The sequence below is a fragment of the Diorhabda sublineata genome, chromosome 4, assembly GCF_026230105.1.
Source record: "Diorhabda sublineata isolate icDioSubl1.1 chromosome 4, icDioSubl1.1, whole genome shotgun sequence".
NCBI lineage: Eukaryota > Metazoa > Arthropoda > Insecta > Coleoptera > Chrysomelidae > Diorhabda > Diorhabda sublineata.
Genome location: NC_079477.1, coordinates 27,983,162 through 27,999,313, shown reverse-complemented (window position 1 = coordinate 27,999,313; position 16,152 = coordinate 27,983,162). Strand labels below are relative to the sequence as shown.

Here is a 16,152-nt window from a genome sequence, read left to right as displayed (position 1 = left end):
ATTATTATGAACGGAGATGTGTAACTTTCCAACGAAGATATCGTAAAGGCGATGCTGGACCACAAGCGGGCAAAAGCTAGAATCCGGGAACAATACACCAAAAGAGTGAAGGTGTAACTAGGCAACCATTGATGCCAACACAGGATTTTCATCAATTGTATTAATTTCTATGGTACTTTTAGTTGTTTCATAATCTTTCTCTTTTTTGAACTGTCGAAATGAATCTAACATTGATAAATGTATTTGGATTTTTTTCTTCATTATTGGTATAATCATGCCATTAGAGCACTCCTTTGGCATTGCCATACTCTTTCCATGATCTTACATATTCTATGCTTCATGTTATCTATTTAATTTCAACTTATAAAGCGCGGTTCTCACGAGGCGATTTTTATCGGTCAACTAAAAATCGCTTCCGAATAGAACAATATTCGCTTCATGAGAACACTGTTTAAATAAAACCTTTTGTTGACCGATAAAAAGTTGCCCGGCTGTCAACTTTTGCTTTCAAGTCGGCTTAATTTTTGAGCGAGTTGAATCTTGTTGAACGTGAGAACGAGCCAGACCGACTCGAAAGCGATTAATCTTTGTACTTTTTTGTGTGTTACCTAGTGCATGAGCAAAATGGCTTCGTCTAAAAAGGGGTTTAAATGAGGTGATACTTTAACCTTCAAGTTTCTAGATCTTCTTTTCTAAAATTTTTTTAATTTCCCGTACAAACCTTTGCACTACTAATTAATTTGAAGCCATTTTGAAAATACTACCAATTCGGTCCGATCGATATTTCATCCGTGTGAACGCAAATCGCTTGCGATTTTTGTCGGCCAACAAAAATCGGTCAACTAAAATCGCCTCGTGAGAACCTCGCGTAAACTAGCTGTAGTATACGAAATAATTAAAACGCCGTTTATAATTTGTATAACATTTATTATTCACTCAATGGGAATATAAAATAATTAAGATTAATCACAAACCTTCGAATACATGTGACCAATACCTCATATTATGACTAATAATAACTATAACTTAAATATCACAGCGATCACAATTCTTTTTATTTTCAAAATAATTAATTGTAATACATTTTCAATTCCAATGGATACATTCACGATTGTAAATTTCATATTAAGATTATTTACGTTGTCTAAACGATATTTCGGTTATACTTCTGCTTAGGATCATAATAAAAACACATTAGTTTGGTATTTTCGATATTTTAGGATCTATTTAACGAGGTAACACATTAGTACTTGCGGTTTTACCTATAACTTCCGGTTAGACTTTTTTGAAATGGATTTATGGATTAAAGGAAATGTTTTATTTTGCCAAACTTGACTCCTCTGTTCAATCTCTTCTTGAGGTTCCTCAAGTTAGATTTCAACTTGTGGATGACTTTGAAGTTTAGGCCAACGTAATCTTTCCACGAGTAAGTCTTCATGGTTGGTTCAGATTCTTAATCAGTTTGCAGATATCTAGATTAAAGCCTCCTTTAAAGTCAACCTTTTCAAAAAATCTTCTTACGATCACTCTTGGACTCGTCTATCTCGACGATATGGTCTTCTAACTAAATTTTACCCTTATCATACTTGCAATTCAGTGCCTCGATATATCTCTTTGCAGTAGGATTACCAGTCGGTAGGTCAGTGGGCCATCTCTGATGAGGTCTGGTCCTATTCCAAGGTGGTCTCTCGAAGCTTATCTTTGTTAGGGCGTATATAAGAAGAACTAATTTTCACAACGTCAAACTATGTTGTTTGTTAACTGCCGCTCCGCTGGACTATTCGAAGTATTCTTCTTGTGGCAATGGAATTAGTCCCAGCCGTGACTGATGCGTAGCTTCATTTTTCTTTTTCACTTGGGACGATCGAGGAAGTGGTTCCAATGTAATGAACCAATCTATACAAGTTTTGTCGTCTTTCAGGAAGTCTCTCGATAATCTACAGATATCCCAGTGGTTAGTTATTTTAACTCAAGCAGAAATTAGCTCTATAGGGGTTATATTAGTTTAATTATCTTAATCGGCCTCCAACTCGGAGAATCTATATTTTCCTATGGAATTCGATATGTTTTTATTATCAAGAGGAACTTTCATTCATAAATCCAGTTTGAAAAGCCGAACTGAAAACAACTATTCAAATCATAGATCATTAAATGGATTCTGTTTCTTGAAAACGCCAAATTAGAGTGTTTATTATGATTCTAAACCGGGAGCAGTTTTGATCTTTTCAATTTCTCGTAGGTGTAAATATAAGGTGAGATGGCGACAGTCATCAATTAACTAGTAAGCCACCGCTTAATTATTGTTATTGAAAAACCGTTATTATTCGAATTATGGTTAATTTCAAACGCATTATCTAGAATCATGAACCAATATATGATAAACAATAATTGAGGCCTATGAAAACAAAATTCGTCTTATCCACATTTTAGAAAAATTTAATTAGATATTTTTTCACTTTATTTGTTTTGTAACAGCCGACAAAGTTAAAACGTAGCAAAATTAGCTATATATCGTTTAATTTACATCTGAATAATCGCAATAATAGGAGATTTGATTTTATTCAATACAACTAAAGTATTACGTGCGACTCAGAGCTGATATTAATAATTAAAGCTCATCTGAGGCAAAAATTGAGTCAGCGGTATGAAGAATTCGTTCATAAAGTGATCTCTCATCATATTTAGTAAGACTGATGACTCAACTATGCTGGTATGTGTCAAAATACCCTTTATAATTTAACCACTATTGAGTTAGTTTTTCTGATACCAGGGCATTCATTTATATCTCTAGACAGAGAGAATGGAAAAGATACTAAAAAACCAGTTAATGATCACTGATCGCAAAACTTGGTTGGATATTTTTAAAGAACTTGGTACTGTCTTGAAAAGTGACTGCAATATAAATCGATTGTTAGGGAGATTTATATTGAGCAAAAAGAAAAATGGAAATGCTGCAACATACGGGGAATTTTATTATAATTGAATATTGGGACAGCCAAACCAGTTTTGAATAAAGATAAAAAGAGCGAGTAGCTTAGATTATTCTAATTGGCAGTACAGTAAAACTATCAAAGTTAGCTGATCTGAAAAATTACTGATTTAACATTTCGGGGAAGAATAGCAAGAGAGTCAAGATATATGGTTTTTTTAGAACACTATTACTCACCACCTCCATCACTGCATAAGTTGTTAAATCCAAAATGACGCGGCAATTTTTTTCTCTCCAATTTATCATTCCAAATTAACTTAACTAATATTTTGGTTTTCACTTTTAGTTAAGTAAAAATCACTTAACCTTTCTGTTTAATTCTATATGCATTAATTTGTCATAATAGAAACTGAAGGAAAGAACGTCGGACAGGTTTTTATTTAATGCGAAATTATCCAAAATTGACATCACAAGTTTTGCTTTCATAGACTTCAATTCAAGTCTCCCTTCTGTGTCAGAAAACAAAACAGTAGAAAGTGTTTCTTCTATATAATCTACAATTGACGAATCTGTGCTTATTGATATAACCACATTTAACTTTTGTTTTCATAAAAATGAACTAATTTCTATAAATGAGAATAAGATGAAATTAGTGCGTGTATGTATTCATCGGAAATTGTTCAAATACGATATGAGTGAAGAATTTTGGATCGGAGAAAATCTTGATGCTTCAACTACTATCTATTAACTATGTATGTACGGATCCAACAAAAATTTAAAATTTCTTAGCTTCAACAAATTTTTTATTTATAAAATCAGCATCAAAACCGCTCAGTTCAAAAATACAACCCCTTAAATAGTATGAAGTATGGGATAACGGCGTAATTATTGATAATGAATACTTTATTCATTTGATATCTTCATTAATGATGTTTATTATTGTATAAAAAATACTGAGAAATAATTTTGGTAGTTGTAATTTTGAAATCCTGTAGGTGGCATCGTTTTCATCTATAATAAAAATAAAACAAAGTTATTTGAATTAATGGGAAAAGGCCAGATTTAAGACACATTTAACAGAAATACTAAAGAAATTTTAGAAGCTGGTAGGTACTGTTCAATGATGTTACATGGTGCTGCAAACATTAAAGATCTGCAAGTATTTCTGGATCAAATGAGATATGAGTCCTTTAATGAGGCAACGACAGAAAATACTGCTGTTAAAAAAAATATAAATCTCAATGATTGGGGGGTGGACAAAAGTTGAAGGTCCATTGCAACCCTTTCAGATGCAAAAGGAACTCTAGCAAATGATATTTTGCAGTAACAAAAAAGGGTGCGATGAGGCTGCCGGAAAATTGGACTTTTTTGTAACTCAACCTGGAATGGATGGTCTGGTAAAAATTGTCTGAACAGTTTTTTAAGGGTGAAAAGTATTAAGTAAGATGAAGAACTATAATTGTTTGTTTGTGTTTGTTTTTTTATTTTATCATAAGAGAGGTTAGTTTTTAAGGGTTGAAATACATTGATCAAGAGTTGAAAAACATAGATAGTATCCTAAAATATCGTGCGAGCTTTATTTCAATCCTACAAATGTTTTTATAAATTTATAAACGTTTTAACTTTCATTTTATTAAATTTTGACAATAAGGGGTACTTTTTACGCCTTAAAATAATTTTCATATATTGGCACGTACTTTTGTTCGACGGACTTCGTTCAAAAGATTGTTAACTAGCCTTGACCATTTCTTTAACAGAATATTATGGAGCGTATTTCTTGATTGATTGGTTAACAGTTTTAAAATTTACTTGTTTCATTTTAGAAAGTGATAAAATTTATTGTGGAAATGCCGTTAATGAGGCTCACATTCATAATAATTTTCTAAATTCATATTAAAAATTATCAGGAATAAATACTTTATGAGAGAAAGTTGAAAATAAAATTTTCCTCCATAGCAACTTTTCAGGAACGTTTTCATTGAAGATTCCAATTTGAGCAGCAGCTTAATTCTTCTAAAAGACGATTATCAAAAATCCTGTAGCAGAATTAAATGGAAATTTTTATAATCTGCCGCAAAACTGAAAGAATTGAAAGAATTTCACAGCTGTTTTTACTTAACCAACAAGTACACATTAAAACCTCGTTGTTGGCGTGGAAGTGTAATGATTCCAATGAGATACATTTTCTATTATTCATCCAAGAGAAAATTTTTAATACTTCGCAGTAATATTCATAAACAACTGCAAATAAATACCAGCGAACTGCATTTAGTATTTTCTGCTTGTTGGTCCAATCCTCATTTATAATAGTAACAAGGTATTTATATTGTTTGACTCTATCTACTGGATAGCTTCGTGTGATCTTACTTATGATCATGAATTTTGACTTTTTGACATTGATATTCAGGTCGTATTGCTGACTATGACTGGTGAGACTATTCATCAGGCTTTGTATACAATGGTATGTTCTGCATATCTGATGTTGTTTGGCCTGTATCCATTTAGCTGTATACCTTTTTTATATCATAAATGACTTCGCGGAATATCCGCTTTGAGTTCAAGTTAAAGGGGAATAGAGATAATATGCATCCTCTTCTCGTTATTTTCACTTTTTCTGTGTTTACTCCTTCGATACTAAGATTTGCGGTGTGGTACCAGTAGAAGTTTCCAATTATTCTCAGGTCATTAGTATTATATCTAGTTTTCCATGCTCCATTCGGTCGATTAAACATACATACACATTGCAATTAACGAATTAACGTCTTTGCATCTTTGTATCAGGACCCGTACTCAAAAAGCCAATTAACAGTAAATCTACAGTATCAGAAGTACCATAAAATTTGACGAATTTTCTGATATATCATTAGCTGTCCAATTACTTTATGTTTACTACATTGAATTTCGAAAACCAAAGAAATCCTTTCACATATCCTTGTGTGCTTTTACTGATACTAGCTGATATACAATTGTCTAGTCATTATTTCGAAAAATGAATGATCTTTTTCATTGTCATGTATATTATGTATATATTACTAATTTTTTGTCATCATATAATATTAACGCTACGATTATATAAAATTCTTAACACAATTTGTCTATTGACTTCATCATGTATTTATAGCTATTTTTGATAACATCCTGTATTTGTTGCCACATCAAATATTTATCTGATTTTGTGGATCGGAAAGATTCAGTTTACCTTTATGTATATGTGAGCGAATGCTGAGAATCCGGGCTGTATTGAATAAGAAAAAGATTTTAAAACGTTGTGAATAATTCAAAAATATAGTGCAACAGATCATATTCCAAATTTTATTATTCCAAAATTTAAATTCTGGTCTTATATTTCTTTCAGTATTAGTCCCACGTTTTTAGAAACTCTATTCAGAAAGACGAAAATATGGTTTTCTGTTGAATAAAACATCAACAAAACTATAAATATGTCCGAGTAGGTTTGTTTAGAATTGAGAAACAAGAACAAAGTGAGTAAACCAGAATGATGTTAAAATTTCTTAAACGGTCTCATGAGTACTGGAACTCAGTTTTATATAAAAATTATTAATATACCGACTTGTCTATAATATTTCCTAATAATTTATATGAAGATATCAAATAAATGATTAAAACTGAGTAATAGTTGATATATTCACGATACATAACACCAGACGAGTCACACTGCACTTCCCGAAAAACTGAAATCAACATTAGTTCGTTTACCAAAATCTGTAAATGTGGTATCAGGAACATGAAACGTCTCTATCTTCGAGCATTTTCTCTTATTTTTCGAATGCTGCAAGGTTTTGCTCCTTCCACAGTAGCCGCTGGAACTAGTTGAACTTGAGCTTCCCAAATCAGACACCCCCAAGAATCCTTGATTTAGGGCGCTATTAGCTGAATGGTCATAGTGCATAGTACCGTATTTCATCGGTAGACTTGATAACGATAAAGGAGCAGTAGAAGTGTGACTTTTTATTGTTATAGGAATGGTTTGTCCCGCTAGAGTTTGTGCTACGCTCAGATTTGGTCCATCTACGTTTGGAACAATACAGGTTTGTTCGGAATTGTCCATTCCATATTCAGGACATTTATTAGTCGTACATACGTCAGGTGGGGTTTTGTTCATCATCGATACACTTTCAACTTTATATTTTGAATGATCCGATGGAAAAGGGTCGTATTGTAGAGATGAAGGAATTGTATGGTGTACCAAATATTCGTTGGACATATGGTGATGCTCTAAAAGTTTACGTTCTGCTCCGGGTACCATTTGTCTTACCTGGAAATAAAATAAAATAATAGAATTTCGTATTTTTGTGGTAAATGATTTTTTTCTATTTTATTAACGATTAAAGTGGTGATAATTGAAAATTCTGAAATTACTGATGACGAGGAAGGTGAAAAGTTTGATGAATATACTACTAATTAAGGTATTATCATAAAAAAACTAATATTTCCAGTTAATTCAAAAACAAGAGATATTTTATATAGGGTGTTGGTTTTTTAAGTTATATCAATGTGTTAAAAAATTACGTGAAATTTTTATCGCTATGGAGGATCAGGAACGTATCAAATTTTTTGCGTATGAGGGTATGGTCGAAACGATTATTAAGTAGTGACTGTTGAACGTTTGTATCTTGCGGAATCTCGTACACTTGATGCCCCAAAAAACAGGTGCGTTGATAGAAAATCAAAAGGAAGCAATAGAAAAAGTGAAGAGGTCAGTTTTTCACAATCCTTCTTTATCCATTCAAAAGCGAAGATATTTCAAATTTCTCGAATTTTCTATTTCCTACCAATATCCATTAAAATCTATTTTCGTTTTTTCAATCATACAGTTTGTTTATAATGTACCATACTATCGTCAAAACCGCATATTTCTATATTTAATATTTGAAAAATTACAGTCGTTAGGAATTGGAATTATTACAAGATTGTTGAAGATAAAACATATTTGAACAGTAGATTCATGTTTAAAATATCGCTAACCTAAAACTGGTTAAAGATCTATTTAATGATAAAAACTCAAAACCTTGAACGCCTTCGTTCACTTCACAAATAGGAAACAATAGAAGAAGTGAGATCATCTTTATCTAGAAACGAAGCCAAGCATTAAACATTAAAAAGAAAGATTTGAATTTGAAAGCGTCAAAAATTTAGTTGTTGCAAGATATGAACTACGTAAATCGACTAAATTTTGCGAAAGAAATGTTGCAACTCACTGTATGGTAAAGAAAAGAAGTTTCACGTGAATGGCCATGTTTATACAGAAAATTGGGCGGAGAAAAATCCAAGACTAAGGTGTGAATGACCACTCCACAATCGAAAGGTCGTTATATTAGCCGCCATATCTGCCATAATCGGATATTTTTTCCTAGAAACTATAGGAAAACTTAAGTTAGAACTACGAGAAGTTGATAGTTGTAATCGATACGGAGTGTACTATTTCTTAAACCTAGATGAATACGTTACTTTACATTTAGAACACAGTGTATTATCTATATCTGCAATGATTAGACTTTTTTGTGGAGGAGAAAATCTTCAGAAGACATTTCGACTGCTGGAATTTCTAGGATATGTGCAATTTGTTTCTCAACAGATAGTAAAACGGAACTACCAGAAGGTATTTCTACATCATACCGCTTGGACTTGTTTTGGTTTATTCACTAAATCTTTTTGTTTTTGCTTGATTATTTCTGTCACCATAGTAGATAGAGTTTTCCAAATTTCCTCGCTAATTGTCATTTTATGAACAATATGTTCTCTCATGAGCTCCCGTTGTTTTGTATGGCTGCTCTACTACATTCTTCCTGCCATCTTTGACATGCAAAAAAGGTATGCTCTGCAGTATCTTCCACTTTAGGACAATAGATACAAATTGAGTAACTCCGTTTTTTGAAATGGTAAAAATAAACCACGTCCTTTTAGTAGCTGTGTCAGGTGATGATTTACACATCCGTGTTATCTATGGAACCAAATTTTAATATTAGAGATTAATATTTTTGTCCATCTACCTTTGTCTGTCATACTGTCCCATTGTCTTTGATAGCTTCTCATGGACACCTATTTTTTCCTTTATCTTCACTATACGTCAAGCTTTTTTTCCTCACCAGTTGATCTGTATTGATATAAATTGATTTGAACTGAATACATTTTGTCTTAATCTAATCTCTGATTTTAGTTCTTCTCATTGTTTATAATTTCTCATCACGTAATTAGTGTTTGTGGTATAAACTATTACTTCCAATTCAATCCTTATTTTTTATTTGGGTATTATGTTTAATAATATTTTTAAATATGATTAAGTTTAATGTACGTTTTTATTTTGAAATTTGTTTTATTCTACTGTTTCATTGTAAACATATAGCCTAGAGTACTAACTCAATTGAATTGACCGTGATTTTGATAACTATGGTTCTTACAATTTCTTTAATATTTTAACTGTATTTTTACTATTTTATTTAATGAAATTATTCATACATAATCACATTCAAACTAATTTTATTTAGGTTTTATTTATGCAGTTCTTTATTTTTGTTTTTTTTTGTTATCCAAAGAAACATTCGAATTTTTGGCATGTATAGAAATTTCCACTCAATTTTAAACTAATCTATTGGCTTTGGAAATTTCTTGGTAATTATTATTTATGAAAGCTTGAGTTTTATACGAAATGGAGTTGCTTTATTCCTGGCAAACTTTCAAAATCAAAAACTTCAAGCTGACAGTTTATTAGGTTTCATTAAGAGCTTTAGCGCAACGTGAGAAATTTGCAACAAAATGAAAATATCGATTAGTTGCTTTTTCTTTGATATCCTAAACATGCTTTCGAAACTTTTAAAATAAAATCAGTATCCATAGTGTATATAACATATTATATTATGTAATAAACAATATTAAAAGTAAGCATTTATTGCGAATGCTTGTATTCAAAATAATGATTTGAAATAATTAATATTTTTTTGCTAGATGTTGTTTTTTATCACTTATAAACACGCTGCTCAAACGGCTCAAACCCATCATAGGAAAGTATAATCTGATCCCATCTTATCACTTCCAGCTTAGAGAAAGCCACTCTACGATCGATCAAGTCCACCGAATTACAAATGTCACAGAAAAGTCGCTAGAAGAAAAAGTCTGTTTCACAATAAACGGGTTGTTCCTAAATTCATGCCAGATACCACCTTTAAAATTTGATGACCAGATGCGTTTGAATTTTTTTTTAAATTTCTGTAGAAGTTGAAACTTGTAATTCTGTAAATTTCGTACAATCGCAAAGGAGTAAACACGCTTACTTGTTAATATTCCTGTTACATTATAAGGGGGTGAAATTAGCACTCCTCACTTTTTTCAAGATGAAGTTTTATGAAATAAAAATATTTTTTATTTTTAAATTTTTTTCTCAAAACCGATAGCTGTAGAGAAAAACAATAAACACCATAAATCTAATTTTTTATAATAAATTGAGTGGAAAACAGACAAAAAATGTAATACAATTCATAGTGAGAGCTTTAAAGTAAGGCTAATTTCACCCCCATATAATGTAACAGGAATATTGAAAAAATACCCGTGATTAGTCCTTTGCGAGTACACGAAAATTACAGACTTTCAAATTTCTAGCATCACTGGAATCACCTCCTGAATTTTGCCACATGAATTTAGAAACAACCTGTAGTACCATTGGGAAAGATACCAGATAGTGGACATTCTAGAAATTATTTATCTGCGTAATGACTGCATTTTAGGAATCCATAACAATCTTTCCAATGTGAAATCTTGCATTCCAGTACAGGAAAATGAGGATATTCCTATTGATGGCGCAAACCATATCAATTGATCAATTTAACACTACCCGCTTACGAGTGTCCTTACGGAAGGATGCCCCTCTGTAACTTTTTCCTTTAGATTCGAAGGGCTTGTATGTGAAAGGGATTTACTTCTACAACTTTAGGTAGTGACAGTTGCATTCAGTAACGTTAGAGCTTTCTAGCAGTGTGTTTCAGTTTTCGAATCGTCCAACTGGGTGATTTTTTATAAATTTTTTCTTCAATAAATTGTTTATAAGTAAGTATAATTTATTATACAATGGATATTTATTTCATGATTTAAAACATTTAAACACTTTTCACCGAATTGTTGAATTTTTGTTGTATATTTTAATTAACAACGAAAGATATTTTGTAAAAATCAGCGTTCGATATAGATTCTTGGGAGTCACCGGATAATTTTAGCTTTTTATTTATCACATTTATTGTAGTAAAGTATTTTAATAGATTTAACTATATTACATTCAGTTCTAGAATTTAAAGAATGCATATTTCCTTAAAAAAATAAAATGAATAATAATGTAAAGAACTCAGGTGGAATCCTTCACTTACGGGTTGTCCAGAAATGCACTTCCGGTTGATTTTTTCGTTGGAATACTATTAGAATCATTAAACATGATAAAAAAATGTCTATATGACAAATGCAAACAAAAAATGCACTCGTAACAGGGGCATTCCTCAGATATATTTTGGAATTCATATACTACGGACAATCTAATATCAGTTTCAATGGTAGGAACCAATTGGAAATTTTTTAATCACTACAGAAGGAGTGAGACAAGGTGGTTATTTATGGATAACATAATGAATATCTGCTCAATCAACAAAAGAAACTATGAGTTGAATAGAAAACTTGCAAGTGGTAAAAAATATCTGATAGAGGATATGATGATGATATAGTTCTTATTGCAGAAAACATTCGAACTTTACAGTATTTACAAATATCTGGAAAAATAAACTAAAGCAGTTTGATATGATGATAAATGTAGAAAAGACTGCAGTTATAACAATAACACAATAAATTGAGAAAGATATGGGATTCAAAATTAACATTACTAACAACGCAAAGAACACCAATAAAAAATACAGGCAATGATTGACGTTAAGATTGCTAAGAAAATTGAAAACGTCTTAAATACATAAAGAAGCATAAACCACTGCTTGATTAACAGAAAACGAGTTTCAAGAAAAACGAACTAAAATGTTCAAGAAGAAATTTGTAGATCAATATTGACTTATGAAACATGAAACATTAATAGATAAAAACAGCATCACAACTTGCAGAAAAAAATATCTTAGGCATGTAAGAAGTGATATTAGATTAACAAATGATCAAATACGACAACATCTGATTGAATTCACCTGCATTAATGGTAGAGGAATAGAAAGTTACTATTCGGTATATAGGAGTGGAACTCTATTCGATTTTATTCATAACTATGAGCTTACCTACTTCTCTAGATGATATTATTTATGGCTCTTATCACAATACTGACATAATGAATAAGATAATGAAGCCATAAAGAATACAATGAAAAAATACTTACAACTATTACTTCTGTGAAAAACTGAAATACTCAATCAAACATAAGATGTCGATACATGAAATGAAGATGTATTTGCCTATGCAGTTCTTTGATATATTAGAATCCTACATCTCACAAAGAAACTTCAGAATTAAACAAAATAAAGCCTGCTTTGAGCTGGATAAATTAATGAGGAGTGCCACAGGGCAGTGTTTCTGTATAGAAATAAATTAGGAATTGTTTCCAGGAACAGGAACACTTCATGAAAGTGATAATAACGTCGGCACTTTTTGTTCTATATACATTCCATAAATATTAATCGAAATGAAAAGTTCTTGAAAGAAATCAATGCACTTCGTTACACTATTGTCTTTTTGTGCTTTTTAGGACCTATCAAATTATTCACAATTTTCCAAACTGAACTTTGAGGGATGCTCGTTGAATTATCTTGTAACACGCTAATCGGCTTCTTACGTTTTTCTTAAAACATTTTGAACATTCTTTTGTTCACGTATTGTGGCTCAGTAGTCACTTCGGATTTATTTATTATAACATTCAAGTTTTTGGAGAAAGTAATTTGTTACCCATTGATTCGAATTCTTCCTCTACCTATCTACACTCCAAATAAAATTCTACTAAATTTGTAGTGATTTTATTCTTTATGTTCGCTGGTAAGTTCTTCTTTGCTTTTTTCATCTTTGTGCTCACAAAAATTGCAGTTATGGCTATCAATTTCCTTTTTGTTAAGCTAATTTTGTATCAAGTATCCGCATAAATTCGTATTTTCTATTTATTTGGGGAACAGGAACAGAACGAATAGAATAGAATAGGTTATATTTTAAAAAAATACAAATCCCTTTTTTTATATTTCTTTCAAATCTGTTCTTTCTTCTCGTTCCTTCTTTCGTAATTTCCATCTGTGTTTTCGTTACCTTTCTTCTTTAATTTTTTCCCCGCAGTTCTACAGCTACCAGGTTGGGAGTTTCAGCTACCAAGGATCCAATCATCAGACTACAAACACTCGGAATTCAGTTGAGGGCTGCCACCGTCCTGGATTTCCATAGATAAGTCCCAGCCTTATATTTGATATATAAATAAATCTAATTTGTTTTTTTTTAATTATAACTGCTTTCATTCATTTTGATCCTCAACTTAGTATCAGTTATTTATATACTTTAACTGAGGCCGAATCCCACTTCCTGATGAAGAGTCCTACCGAGGAAGTAGGTTATAAGCTTTACCGAGCATCACATCTTTCAATGAAAAGTATTTTTCGTGACCTCGCTCTACTTACTTTAAGTTAACACGTTTTTGCCTCAACGGACAAACATTTGCGCTTCGAAAAGACACTATTGAACTTCATAATACAAGAGAGAGAGATTCATTGGTAAAAGTTTGGTAGGATAGGATTTTTGTAAGGAATTTTGTATGTTTGAGTAGGCCCTGATATAGGAGTGGCTCCTCTGCAGGGCTGAGGTTGTGGTGGTTTTGTTGGGACGTCTTTGTCTAATTTTTTCCAGTCGGGTTTGCAAGTAAAAACGGTTTTTTTTGAGAGGTTTTATTATTTTTTTTTTGGTTTATTGAAATTTTGTGTTTTTTTTTTCAATTTAATTTGGAGTGGGTGGATACAGCTGCGGCTGTATTATTCCCTATCGTTGACCATTTGGCTGGAGAACCGGTTCACCAGGTTACAGGGAAGCCGCAGAAAACCTGCAGCACCGACACTCCTTAATACAAATTCATTGCTTGAAATAAACTGACACAACGACGTTGTGTCCATACACTGTTAGGATCAGGTATAAATATGAGGGTAGAGTCTATTCTATTGCATAGCTAGTCATTTTCTTAGATCGTGAAAAATTCTATAATAAACCTTGTAAACATCTTTAAAGCTTCATATCCGGTTGCATTCGAGTTTGAGTACATGCAAACTTCTTATCATCAATGTTTTTTTATAAAATGAAAATTGGTTTCGTTTAATTGAATATAGTGTTTAGAAAGATATAAATATCGATTATCCTTCATGATAATATTTGCTAGTGCGCTCGTTAATTAATTTCACTGATTAATTTATTGTGGCATTAATACAAGCGTTTATTGTTAACAGTATGTGGTGTTAGTATATGTTGCAGCGTTCCAGTGCAATACCGATAAATGCACGAAATAAAAAGAAGAAGAGATAAAATCGTCTGTTTTGAATCCGTTTATTTTCGCATATGCCTCGGATAGAACTTCAAAATCTCTTTTAACAAACCTCAAACTTTAAAAGGCATATGCTACAAAGGAGAGTATGTCATTAGAGAAAACCCTTTCGCGTAAAAGTATTTAATGATGTCTTCAATACCTCTAAAGATCTCTTTCTCTATATATAGAATTCATAGGAAAAACTCCGAATGGAATACCTCTTCAAAGGAAACTTGTTGATTTTCATTTAACTTTTTTTTAATACTTTCATGCGATGCATTGCTCGTAATAAAGGTAAATATATATACAGAAGTCTTGGGAACTTATAATTCGATTGCTGCATATCGAGGAGCTCTTTGAGTGCAAAATTATGTAAGCTATTATATGCATCTTTGAAAACCGTCTAATTCACTTAAGTTCTAACTTTGACGTAATTATGTCTCCATTTCAACGTTCTTTGAATAAGTGATAAATTGAATACAGGATGTCCCAGAAAAATTAGTTCACGAGGGTGCTTTGGTTCCGGATTCTTTATTTTACAAAGTCACTACTGATATTATATATTTAAATTATTGTTATGCAGATGTCGGCATAAGTCAGGCAGCCCTATCGAAAGATAAAACCTATCTGCAGTGCGGCTATCAAATATCTGATCGTTCTTTACTAAGAATGCTGAAAAACGGAGGCACTATCGAGTTTACAATCCGCGTCTCCCCCACGCACTTCACGGGGAATACTTCGATCGCAGATTGGAATTTTGCGGATGCAGTCAGGATGATCCTTAAAGCTGAAAGATACGGTCTATAGGCATAACTGTGTGTACTGGAACGACCAGAATCCTCACGTCTTCTTTAATAAGAATTAAACCTACCTGGGGTGTATGTGTGTGTGTGTGTGTGTGTGTGTGTGTGTGTATGTAGACAGCGGGAGATCTCGCTGATCTGTCATTTTTTGAGGATCACGTGACGGGCCAATGTTATCTGGTAATGCTCGAAGATTTATTTAGGAAATGGACCAGGAACCAGCACTCGCAAATATCCGGCTTTCACGCGAGATGGAGTTTCGTCGCACTACGCGTTATTTCAAGGATCACGTTTTTGCAAGAAGACCACGCATCCTCCCCGACCTCCGAATTGGAATTGAAGAAGAATTTGAAACTCTTCGCGGACAGCTTCACATACTTCACCGGACCTGTCTCTCAGTCGAGAAACATTGCCGCAAATGCATTGATTAATATGGGCATCAATTTGAACACTTACATTAACCTTTATGCGTATCCCTTTTGTATTTTCTTTTGATAAATGTTGAAACTGCATTTTTTTCTTTTAATGCAAATTTGTATTTAAATTCTAAGAACAATAATTCGAAAAAATCACAGATGCAAAGTTACTTATTGTGCTTTGTTACATATTACAATATGTGTAATATTACACGGTTTTTGACCCTACTATCCTAGGCCGTCACCAGCAGAATGATCAAATATTTAACTGGTAAAACTGGATATTAAATAATTAAAATTGACTTTAACTCCGTAGCCGTTAATTTTAGTTGTTTCTAATTTAATCAACATCAACTAAGGGGCATTAATATGTACACTATTAAAAAATGATTGTAATACTATTTCGGACAAAATGTATTAAAATAATAATTACACTGCACAATGTGAATATATTAATATTTTAATTAAAATTAA

General features: G+C 32.1%; 1 protein-coding gene across 1 annotated transcript in view; it reads right to left on the bottom strand.

The window, feature by feature from the left end:
• Nucleotides 1–906: 906 nt before the first annotated feature.
• The window catches only part of LOC130442925 (voltage-dependent calcium channel gamma-5 subunit-like), a 289,009-nt gene continuing 273,763 nt past the window's right edge, over nucleotides 907–16,152 (bottom strand). Inside the window, exon 6 of the mRNA XM_056777334.1 lies at nucleotides 907–7,205. Coding sequence (XP_056633312.1) covers nucleotides 6,600–7,205 — 606 coding nt within the window. The 3' untranslated portion in view covers nucleotides 907–6,599. The remainder of the gene's footprint in view (nucleotides 7,206–16,152) is intronic.